The 12,755-nt window shown below is 39.7% G+C and overlaps 1 protein-coding gene across 3 annotated transcripts in view; it reads left to right on the top strand.

The window, feature by feature from the left end:
* Positions 1-11,860, top strand: part of LOC144684818 (synaptotagmin-7-like) — a 703,889-nt gene extending 692,029 nt beyond the window's left edge. For all 3 annotated transcript variants that reach the window (XM_078549087.1, XM_078549086.1, XM_078549088.1), the window contains 3 exons: positions 3,613-3,727; positions 6,530-6,729; positions 9,118-11,860. In XM_078549087.1, the coding sequence (XP_078405213.1) occupies positions 3,613-3,727; positions 6,530-6,729; positions 9,118-9,222 (420 nt within the window). In that variant the 3' untranslated portion in view covers positions 9,223-11,860. The remainder of the gene's footprint in view (positions 1-3,612; positions 3,728-6,529; positions 6,730-9,117) is intronic.
* The last annotated feature ends 895 nt before the right edge of the window (positions 11,861-12,755 follow it).

Genomic DNA, 12,755 nt, shown 5'->3' with positions numbered 1-12,755 from the left:
GTTGGAGCTGCACTCATCTAGACAAGGGGAGAGTATTATCACACTCCTGGCTTGTGCCTTGTAGATGGTGGACAGGCTTTGGGGAGTCGGGAGGTGCCTGCTCTTGTAGCCACAGTATTTATATGGCCAGTCCAGTTCAGTTTCTGGTCAATGTGAAGAACTGTACAATTCTAATTGTTGACTGAAAATAATTCAGTTTAATATTATAGCCTATGCTGCTGAACTTTGACTATTGCATTCCATTAATATTTTTATAGTACTAAAAGTTTTAGAGCCAGAATTTGGCTACTGAGGCAGGTAGCTTGAGTCAGGAAATGTCCCGACTCACCATACCTGCATCAATAAATGTGCCCCGAAACATACAATTGTTGCTTTAGGGGCGGATGCGGGATGTAGCGGGCCCATCGACCCTGGAAGTAAACCATCAGCAGCCACAGCGGTGAGCGAGTACAGAGATGGGCTGAAGGCCCACCTTTGGTTCTCTGGAATTTCATCCCAGTTCTGTTAGAAGGTTTTAGCCCTTTAGTCCTCACCCCTCACACTCCCTCAAACCCCCACCCACCCACTCTCCATGGCCCCTTATACCTTCCATGCCAACTCATACCCCCCCCCCAACCACTCCCCTTGTCCCTTTACACTCCACATGCCAACTCATGCCACACAGCCACTCCCATGACCCCATGCCAACTTAATGTGAACTCATGTCCCTTCCATGGCCTTCCACCAAGTATGCACTATGTACATAACCAAGAGCCATATAATAAATTTGGCAAGTGGAACCACTGAGAGTAAAAAGCACCCATGCCCGAATCTTCTTTTGAAACAAACTGCTGTTCTTACAACCCTTAAAAACGTGCCAATCAGGCAGACCATTAAAGTCTCATAACAGAGGTTTCAATCATTTCACACCTCTTAATCTTGTCCAAATAAACATTAAGACATTAACCAAAGAGATCACAGAAAGAACAACTTATTATAACCACTAACGTACATCAATCACACAAAGTCAACAATTCACTTCTGTTATCAAAATAGAAACCCCTGCTGAGCTAATGCTTTTATTGGTCTGGGCTCATTGTGAGCTGGTAGAGGCTAGTAGATGCCTACCGGCGCAATGCAGCTGGCCAAGTTGGGAGAGCAAGGTGTAGGCTCAATACCCTTATCATGCACCACTGAAAATTGAAGATGCTAGGAATGGAGGCAGAAATCCTGGAATCTGGTCCACCCATTCTTAGTCATTTTGGGTTCCAAAAAATTCAGGCATTTGTGCCTACAAAAATCCCTGTAACTTTTCATCCTGTTCCTAACTAGGTTTCCTATATGATATTGATTGCTCTTGATCAGCCTTTGAGTATATAACCTGGTGAAGCACTAAGAGAGTGCTGTATTGTTGGCTGTGACATTCTTTGGATGAAATGCTAAACCAAAGCCTTACCTGTTTGTACAGGTAAATGTTACAAATCCCATGGTTCTATTAATAGGGAAGAGTGCTCTCTGTCTCTGTGTCTTAGTCAATATTTCTCTCTTAATGGCATCAAAAAAATTAAGTGTTCATTTATTTCATTTCTATCTTTTCTGGCACAAAATGCTTCTCATTTTGGCCTACATAACAGCAATCCCTGGACTGTATGGAATGCTTTTAGATATTTAGATGTTGTGTTAATGTCAAGGAATTTTCTTATTAGTCTATGAAAGAACTTAATTTCTTCTAATTTCTGGACCATCAAAGTTTTTTTAAAATTTGGTTTTCATGTCTAGCTCTGTGAATATTGGTTAAATTGCATGAGCTGCTAACATTTATACTATATCTTCCTTTCAGCAATTGAATGACTAGGTCATTACCCCTTTCAATCTTTTTCTCACCTATGAAAATAGATTTAATTCTCACTTTCACACTGAGACTGTAATAACTCAAGGCACCTATAGCAGACTTTGCTTCTGGTTATCTCTCTGGTAAAGAAATCAGATTTCCCCTCAATATAAAATTCCCTTTCATACGTCATTCGTCACTTGGCTGATAATATTGTCACTTCTGGGTCAGAAATTGATTTTGAGCCACACACCAGAACTCCTGCTCAAAATCTAGGCTGGGGCTTCAGCTTAGCACTGAATGAGTGTTTCAATTTTGGAGGAGCTGTAATTCATGCTCTCATATTTGCTGGTTTGACGATGTTGCAGATCTCTTTCGCTAATTGAAAAATGGGAAAGTCAGCAAGCTTGCAGTGATTATAATAAAGTTGTTTTAACCCTTTAGCATGGATATTACTATTCACCAATGATACAAAATGCACTATGTTCATATGTTCATATCTAGTCATTGATGCCCACTGTGAGAAGCGGCCTGAAAATAAAACCCCAGGAAGTTTAGAATATAATTTTTTCCCCAGTGTAATGGACAGCTGCGTGCAAAATTCAAACCTTGGCTCAGGATTCTGATAACAGATATAACCTACTATAGCATAGCTTTAATGAATTATAACATCTTAATTTCTAACAATGGGATCCTCAGTTGTGGCTGACCTAACAACGTACGAATAGCTGGTATTTATGAATCAAGCAGAATTTATTAAGCAAGATGTTACATATACTTAACAAAAAACAATGAAGGCAACATGGAAGTTTCTTAAACCTCAAGGTCCTAAGATACGTCGAGGGCTGCCAGCACAGGTGATCCCTTTCCTCGTCTGTCTCTGAAGTGGCCTTAGAAGAATCATACCACAGAAGCATTGCTAAAACTGTGCCAAAGAAGACTTTGATTTTACAGCTTTTATCCCTACTCCTGACTGTTCCTCATCCACTATTTGGAAATAGTCTAAATTACCCTCTCTCATTGGCTTAGGGTGTCACCCCACCTCTGCAACTAGAGTCATGTAGACTAAAGACAGATGCCTATCCCTTATTCCCTGGTCCTCCGGAGGAACGTTCCATTGTGAACAAGCAACACATCCTTATAGATACAGATCAGTTGTACAAACAATGTTACATCCTTATCAATAATACAACCTATTGTAAACAATTCACATCAACATATTTTAACCCATTCTCATGGATACTAAAGCCATTAAGAAAAAATGTTAATAGCACTTCGTACCACAATGTCAAGAAAGGAAGGTTTTCCTCTAATATAGATGTTCTGCCCTACAGATACAGTTACTCAATTAAGGCATTTAGTGAACCGAAACCTAATAAAACACATGGCTCATGTTTAAAGATAAGGCGATATACGGAGTTCAAGCTGGTGAGCTCAAAACGTTTGGTTATTTCTTCAAAGCTGACAAAGAAGCCCTCAATTGTGTAGCATAATTAAAACAAAATACAATTCCTTGAACCCAGACTTTATGGTAGTTTTCCAGTAATTAAGTCATCAACACCAGTTCCTCCTTAACTGTTAATTGCCCCACTAGCAGAAATTCAAACTCTTTAAAAGGTGGTCAAGATAAAATTCATAAATTTTACTTCAAACCAACATAAGACCCTAAAAATTAGTAGTATTATCAAAATCACACACTGGGTGCCTGGATAAATGTTTTAACCGCTTCTAGGAATCCCTTGTCCCATAGGTAATTCAGAAGTGACTCCGAATAAGAATAACTTGATTCTATGTTATTTCAGGGGAGTCGAGGAGAACTTCTCTTGTCATTGTGTTATAATCCAACTGCCAATACAATCACTGTGAACATTATAAAGGCGAGGAATTTGAAAGCCATGGACATAGGAGGTACATCAGGTAGGTGCAAGGTATTTACATTGAATATTATGTATTGAGTTTCAATGGTAAATAGAATGTATTGTCCCATTGTGACCAATTATTGTGTACTTTATTGTGATCATATAAGATACAGTTTAGTTTCAATTCATCATAACTTCACCAGTATAAATCCAGAGGGTATATTTGCCAGTAAGATATGAATGTACAAAGTGGAACGGGCTGGATTTTACAGTTTCCAGCAGGTTAAGGGAGACAGAACGGGAAGTGCGTGATCAGCTCGCTCCCACCCCGCCATTTCAGCACATCGAATCAAATGTTGGCCGGCCAATTGATGGCCCGCCGATAGGAATGCTGGCCAATTAGAGTTGTGAAGGGGGCTTCAATCACAATTGCACATCTAGAGTGGGATGCCTGACAGGAGAGGGGTTAGGCCATGAACCAAAAGCCAGTTTGGCCACCAATTTAAAGGCCCCTTCCCTCTCCCTTAATTGTTATGTCAACCTACAAATCCTGAACAAGTAAAGTCTACAAACAGCCAAATGCTGCCACTTTCAGCAGCTACATGCAGCCATGGTCCCATTTGCAGGGTTTTTCATTTGCCCTTGTGGCACCTCCTCATACCTGACGTAATTCACACCCAACGTTTCTTCTATGTGACTAGCAAAAAATGGAATGGGCAACAAAAACTTACAGTCAATTGTTCTTTTTTTTAAATAAGCTTAATAGCTTGTTAGTTGTTTTTTCAAAAGGATGAGTGGGCTTCCATTTTTGGCACACTCACCTTCCGTATTATTGGACTCTGGCGGGATGATGTCGGATTACTGACTTGATGCCTTCACGCCATTTTCACATAAGCGTATGTCGTTGGGGGCGGTGGCGGCCCACCCAATTTGTGGCTGTAAAATCCAGCTCATCATGCAGGAAGTAAATCATTTGTAATTCAACAGAAATGGGAGGATATTTTAAATAAATCTAGATAAATATTGTGCATAAAGTTGAGGAAAGTCAATTCTGGAAATGAAATATTTCCCAATTGTTGAGATGAATAGTTTGCATCAGACATACTTAGGTGAAATATTCACCATCCAAATGCTGGAGTAAAATTCCTATTATACTGCTAGTAAAACAGGGTAAAAATTAGCTGTTTCGAGAGTAAAGGCAGCATTAAGGCTACAACACATGGAGTGAAATAAAGGGAAGATGATGCCAATTGTGATACATTGGAAGTGGGGAAACACTCCTGTTTCTCTTGGATTAACAGCAACAGAGGAACAGGATCAGACCATTGGGCTCCTCGACCTGTTAATTCTGTGAGATCATGGCCGATCTATCTCTTAGCTTCATCTGGCTACCTTAGTTTGATACCCTTGCCTATCAAAAATTTATCAATCTTAGAATTCAAAATTTTGGCTACCATCTGTGAAGAAGAGCATTCTGGTATCACTGCTGAATAACATAATTCTAATTACAAGGTTTTCCCCTTTGTCCGGACTCCCCATCAGTGGAAGTAGTTTCTCACTATTTAACTCCTTTAGTCGTCATAAACATTTGAGTTAAAATAATAAATATTAAACTTTTTTTTGTTGCCAGCTGCTGCTTAAGCTGTCGTGGTCACTGAAGAATCAGGCATGGATCAAATACTAGGTTCCTCAATATCCAGTTTCCTCAGAGAGATCCCAAAGTAGGTGCTAGGCCCCATATTTATGTATATAAGGAGCGTAATACTGTTTTAGGTGGCCAATACCTGCTACCTGCAAAATAGCTCAACGATGGAGTCCTTCAGAAACCCTTTGGACCTGGGCTGATGGAGCATGTTCCGCCCATTTTACACTCTTTAGATTTGCATAATGAGATCAAATTTCTACCACAATATGTCCTGACCCCAATCTAATGCCATGACTCCCCTGTATTGCACCTTGAGCACTGCATGCCCTAGTCTTGTTTCCAAGGCACACACATATTGGAGGTTCTTGTGTAGGGGCTGGAAGGTGATCTATCCTGTTAGAAGACTGAGTTGTGAGGAAATGCTGGAGAATGTTGGGTGCTTCAGTCTGGAAAGATGATACTTGGGAGAGGACCTTTGTATAAAGTTAATAATATCCTTTATAAATGCTATAGCAAGGTAAATCTGGAATGACTTCAAGTTAAATGGGGAAATTGGACAATTGAACTTTCAAAGGAAAATATAAGGTAACATCAGGAAGATTTTCATGCAAAGAATGACCAATACTTGGATTGGACTTCAAGGTGGAGTAGCGGAGGGGAACACTTTGGCATCTAATTGAGAGTTGGATTGATTAAGTAAACCTGAGGGAGCTTTGGATTTTTCCAGGCAGCTAGCCTTTCTCATTATTATTTTTCTTGTGATTTGCCATGCTTATGGCCTGAGTGACGTACTGATCTAGTGTCACTTAATGCTGAATTACAAACAGCTCTTTATTGTTTGTGGTCATTTGGGACTGGGTTGAAATAGTCTAAATTCATTGCTGCTAGACTGTTTAACAAATGGCAGTGAACATAGGCAATCCTCTTATTAATCTCAATTGAGTTTGACCCTAGGCCCCAAATGTGAAAGAAAGGTTTCTTTACATTCATTAATATAATTGGATGCAGTTTTCATTTATGAAAAAGTGAGGGAGTTGGGCTGCTCTGATTTTGAAGAAGTTTCCTCAATATTGTGTTAATACCTGTTTGTTTTCTTCAATTGATATATCAAGAAGGCAACATTAGCAATCAATATAGATGCCACGTATTAACCATTACCATGTTAAATAATTCGGACTAATTGTTTTATGTCCTGTATGGATGCCTTCCTTGCAGATCCATACGTCAAAGTTTGGCTCATGTACAAAGACAAGAAAGTGGAGAAGAAGAAGACAGTCGTGATGAAGAGGTGTTTAAACCCCATCTTTAATGAGTCTTTTGTGTTCGACGTACCGACAGAGATATTGCGAGAGACGACTATTATAATCACTGTGATGGATAAAGACAAGTTGAGCAGAAACGATGTTATTGGAAAGGTTTGTACAAAATACCAATTGATGTTCACTATAGCATTCTTGTAACACTGTTTCAAGATTGACATCACGTGCTTGGCTTCTTGTAAAGTGGGTAAATTTATCCAGTGAGCTGTGTCTCAACTCCCCAGCGAGAAGGCCACTGGTATCCCTGAGCCAGTCTGGGTCATTTCAATATGACCAATTTGACTACAGTTTAATAATCAACATAATTTGTCAGTCCTTCTGTTGTAAATTGGAACATTCTGGGATGTTGAGGACATCAAAATGGGGGACTTGATCATAACTACAAATAAGCATGGGATATGATTCCAGTTTCAAGCATCAAAATCACTGTTATCACTCCATTCTCAAAAAAAATCCATCCTCGAGCCCTCAGGTCTTGCAATTTACTGCCCCATCTCCAAACTTTCTTCCCCCCCTAGAGTTCTTGAATGTGTTGTCATCTTAAATCATGTGGCCATTTTTTTTTACAATATTATATTTAAATCTCTCCAATCAGGTTTGCATTCCTGTCACAGCACCAAAACAGCCATAAGCCACAAGTGACATTTTCAGTGACCACAATGCATTTTTGTTTACTTGGTCTCCTCTACCTGCAACATTTCACCTGTTGACCATCCATTCCTCCTCATACTTTTCCCCTGTTGTTTAGCTTAGTGGGGTTGCCCTTGCTTGGTTCCATTGTTAGCTGTACCTATATCTATATAATGCTATTAGTTTCTGTTTCCATTCCCTCACTGTTAACTCTGTGGTCTTTATTTTAATATTTGTTCATGTGATGTGGGGGTCACTGGCTAAGACAGCATTCATTACCCATCCCTAATTGCCCTTGAGAAGGCGGTGGCAAGCTGCCTTGGCTCCTGCCTCTTTTTCATTTATGTTTTGCCCTTGTGACATCATTCAAAGAAATGGATCATCTTCCACATGTACACTGATAAACCCAGCTCTACCTCTCCACCGCCTCTGCATTGTCAGAGTACTTGTCTAGTCTTGGATGAGCCGCCATTAGCTGCAGTTCAACATCGGAAGACTGATTCCATCCCCCTCCCCAGCTACTGTCTGGCTGAACCATTCTATTTGCATTTTCAGCACTCTGTTCAGCTCCAAACTGAGCTTCTGAACCCACGTACTTTTTATCATAAAAAACAATTAATTCCACTTCCACCTCTGCCTTAGCTCATCTGCCACTGAAGCCTTTTGTCTTTTGTCACCATCAAACTCGTTGATGTTGTACTTGACAGCCTCCCATCCTCCGCCATCCATAGATTTCAACTTATCCATAAAACATACCAAGTCCTGTTGACCTAACAACTCTATCAATGACACTGTATGCCAACCTACACAGCAAAGTCCAACAAACAGCAATGAGATGATGTCTGAATGATCTATTGTTGACTCAGGGATGAATACAGGCACTGAGAGAAGTGCCATGCAATCTTTTACTCCCACCTGAGAGGGTGAAGGCACCCCACAGACAGCACCTCCACAATTCCAGCACTGCCTCAGTACTGCACTAGTCTAGATTATGTGCTCAACCAGATTGGGAAGAACACACAACCTTCTGCCTCGGAGTCAAGGCTACTACCACTGAGCCAAGAGTGACAACTGTGAAACAAATTTGGAGGTGGGCACACCAAGCATTCACAGCAATATTAGAAGCCCTTTATTGAGGAAGAGCATGCAGCTAACAGATGATGAATGGCAGGAAATTATGGCTTTCCAGTCAAATTCAGGAGAGATGAGAAGCCTGTAAAACAAAATTGAAAATCACATCTTATCATATGAAATAGGAGGAAAGCAATCTTTTTTAATACTGCTGCTTTGACTTTTAAAAAGACATGTAATTTTCTACAGTTCAGCTTTCAGTTTAGTCAGGAAAGAGGGATATACAGAAATATCTTTGACATTTGATTTAACACTGGTCTAATTTTATATGTTCCAGTTTAAAATGGTCTGGCCCCAAATTCATGCAAGGCTGGCTACCAGTTCACCAAATGGACTAACTTGGTGTTTATTTTCCATGAAAACAACTTTGAATTCATAGGGATTAATAACAATGTGTGCAGTAACAGTTAGAACTAAGCAACCCTTTTCATCCACAAAATGAACACCTTGAATGTGAGTAGCAACCTTGCATGACTTTGATGTCTGATTTCCATTGGCTCTTGATCAGCAAAATGGGCTAATTGTCTTGCGTTCTCTGTAGAAAGAGAATACGTATCAGGGCCACCTCTTCAATCGAGAAACTCAATAATGGTTGCCTTACTGTTGCCTCAAGTAGGATCTCGCAGCATGTGGGGATGTTTCTCTATGTTTTCAGCAAATAAGGAACAAATTTAAAACTTAACCAAATGACTTGCTTTTTAACAATGGTTCTTGCCTCCCCAGATATACTTGTCTTGGAAGAGTGGACCCGGAGAAGTCAAGCATTGGAAGGATATGATTGGGCGGCCACGACATGCTGTGGCTCAGTGGCATCAGCTCAAGGCATGATTATTCACCAAATCAAAACAGAGGGAAAAACAAGACATAAGACGAAAAGAAACATCTGATTAACCTTGACATTTTAAGTATGCACAATGAAGCACTTGGACTGAAGTCATGGATCACTCAGTCAACACTCTGGGAGCCCAGCAGCCAATCCATATGCCATGGACTGAATAGCATTGAGCTGCCAACAACATTTTTTTAGTCAGGAGGTCATATCCACCCAGTGCTTCAACACTCCTCCCCACCCCCCTAAAAACCCCGACATATTTTGGTAGTGGCACAATTCATTCTCTGTGTCTGAGGAGTCTGTGGCCAGTTGTCACGTGGCTTAGATTTTAGTTTTTATTTTCCTGTGACAAAAAAAAAGCAAACCGTTCTTCCAGTAGTAAAGGAAGTCACTGCATCAAAAAAAAAACTTGTACTTTTTTTCCGGAATAAGCTGACATTTGTAGTGTTCCGGTGCAGGTGTAGATGCTAGCGGTTCTAAAGACACCCGTTTCACTTATCTCAGTCAAAGTAGTGAGGGGGAGGGAAAAACGAGAAAAGCAGGAACTTAAAATCTGTGTGCGTCTCTGTGTGTGTGTTTGTGTGTCTGTAACTATATAAAGTGTGTTTTTGTGCACACAAAATAAGTACTCAGCCATGCCCTTAATGCATGGGTGATTTTCTCTGCACTTTTTAAAATGCACAGTTTGGTTATGAAAAATAAGATATTAATGGATTTTGGATTTTTAGAGGTGGTTTTTAAGTGGACAATGTCTGGTTTACACAGTATTTTAACTTGGTTCTTCTTTATCCAGGGCTTACAGAACTCCTATACTGGAACAAGCAAAAACCCCAAAGGATTTCCATGCAGAAAATCCTATAGTGTTGCATACAGTATTGGCCAAAAATTCCAAAAGACAATTGATCGCAATTTTAAAATATTGTATTAAAATTCCTATAAATTTCCTCTAAAGTAACACTGTAGGCCATTTCCATGCAAACCCTGTGCAGTTTTACATTATAATCAGGTATATGTAAAATAATATTGTTTTGAGGTAAACAAAATTGCCATAATTGGATATTTGGCACAATTTAATTGGGGCGGGGGCCTTAAGGGCACTGATCACAGATCTAGAGTTCTTGAAAAATATAGAATTCCCTTGCCTCATTTATTATCTGTTGTCAAAATGACCTTATCGCAGTTGCTAATAGGGGTAGATTTAGAATGAGACCCAGTTTTGCAACCAAGGGAGCGTGAGACTTGTATGATAACATGATATTTAGTATTACATCTTATGAGACCGTTAATGATTAATTGCAACTTAAGTATAAAGAAAGAATGTGTGTCATTCACATGAGACATCATATCAGCATAATAAAAGTGAAGACTGGGGAATTACATGAGGTGCTAGTACATGGGTCACAGACATTGAATTTTCAATTTAAGCCATGACATTATAGGGTGATGACAGACAGAGGGTGAGTCAAGGGAAAGTGGGAAAATTGGAGACTCTTTGCTCAGCTACTATTACTGACCTCCTTACAAAGCAACTTTTCAAACAGTATGGAATCTGAGGTAGAGATTATCATTACTCTATCTCCTTTTTCCATTCTTTTTTGTGAATTTTTGTTCTCCATAACATGAGTGTTTTAGTGCTGAGGAATGTAAAGTCTTTCATTTTGGGCATCAGTTGTCTTGTGCCATCAAGGTACTGGGCAGACATAGTATATCCTCAACTGTACCAAGTAACCACAGCAAAAAAAATGTCCAGAATTTGTGGAATCACACTGGCAAGTTCACTGAGGGAGTCCTTGTTGTGAACTCTCTGTGAGATTGCCAATTTGCTGCTCCAAATTATAGGAAATTTTGTGCTATGATCTCATTCCAATAAGATAAAGACTGCCTAAACTTGCTTCACATTGGACCCTTAAGTGAGCAGATAGGGAAGACTTTTATCCTCTCACTCTGAACTTTATTTCAGCCCAGGAGCTATGTTGAAGGGCCAACATTTAATTCACTGCATTACTCATTTCCCTTTGCTGGACTTCTTTTTTAAGTCACTACATTGACTCACTGGCCAGAATTCTCCAGCCCCTTGCACCGGTCCCACCGATGTGAACGGAGATTTCAATGGCTCGTAGGCTCCGCCACGGAGGACTGGAAAATTCTGGCCACTCAGTCTAGTTGTGGTTTCATTAAATTTGTTACGAAAGGTTAAGTCTTCTGATTGCCCATTCCTGAAATGGAACCTCATCTATCAGAGTGCGTATTGGGAAAATGCGGACATACAAACCATGATTTTCTGTTCATTCATTATAATGGTCAAAAGATTCGTGATATGTGTTGATATCAACTCCTTCTAGATGAAGTTCTGTATCAGGACTATAAATGCAGAAAACTTACCCTCTAGCTTCATAATGTTAGTTTTCACCTTGCTTTGGGGAAGCTTCAAATGGTGTTGACCACCCCAATCCATTAAATTTCCACCCTTCATAATCAAAAAAGTACCTCCATTTTCACTGAATGCTCTTTAATACAGGTTAATACTGTCTAGCAAAATTCCAGTTAGCAATCCCACATCTTCAATGTGCCATTTCTGGATATGTAATAGATTTTATGTTTAAAAATAGATTTTAATAAAAGGCAGAAAGCTCACGATGTGTCCTGATTTTCACTCCACAAGCTAACCTACCTGCCCCTGTTGGGAACTAGTAATTCAGATAGCTCATTGTGTTCTTGCACACTGTAACAGACAGAGGGAAATTGGACTGAGTGTAGCCTGGTTTTCCGATAGGGCATCTGTTTGACAGATTCTAGTGGTGTCATTGGCCTTCACTTCTAACCAAATTAGACTCCACGGCAAACAATAGCACCTTGGGGAGGGAAACAAATAAAGCTATTTGTTAATGAATATCAACAAATGTTCTGGGAAGATTTAGGAAAAAACCTAGAAAGATCCAAACAAATTCAAGGATGAGAAAAAGACAATTCACCAAAGTTCATCCATCTAGTATTACAGTTCTGGTTGCCATGCAACAAAAGGGGATCTTCTGTCTACACTGCCCAATGTTTGAGATTCAATAAACTTTCCAAGAAGAATGAGAAGAGCAATAAGAGTAATTCGAGGCATGGGAAGAGCAAGGTGAGAGATACAAAAAGTTTAGTCCCTGTAGCCTAGAAAAAAGAAAATTGAGGGTGAACCTTGTTGAAGTGTGTAATGTGTTAATAGGTTATAGGTTGTTTGCTCCCAGCAAACAACTAAATTTTAAATGTCCCAAAGGTTGTATCTCTACTATTCTACCTAATAGATTGTTCGCAACATTTATCACCCTTTGTGTGAAGATCTCTCTGCCATCTATTTCAAACACTTTTTTTCCACTGGTTTATTTATGATCGCTGCTCTCACTAGGTTACGTATTTTAAACTAACATTCAGGATTTTCCTCAACTAAGCCTCCTGTGTAATTACTCTTCAATTATCTTCTATCGAGGATTTAGTCATTGAGCTTTTAAAACATTTCCTCTTAGCTCATTCCCCATCCAAATGTGGA

Source organism: Cetorhinus maximus, chromosome 9 (assembly GCF_964194155.1).
Source record: "Cetorhinus maximus chromosome 9, sCetMax3.hap1.1, whole genome shotgun sequence".
Classification (NCBI taxonomy): Eukaryota; Metazoa; Chordata; class Chondrichthyes; order Lamniformes; family Cetorhinidae; genus Cetorhinus; species Cetorhinus maximus.
The sequence above is the reverse complement of the archived record's forward strand: the minus strand, read 5'-3'. Positions and strand labels throughout refer to the sequence as shown.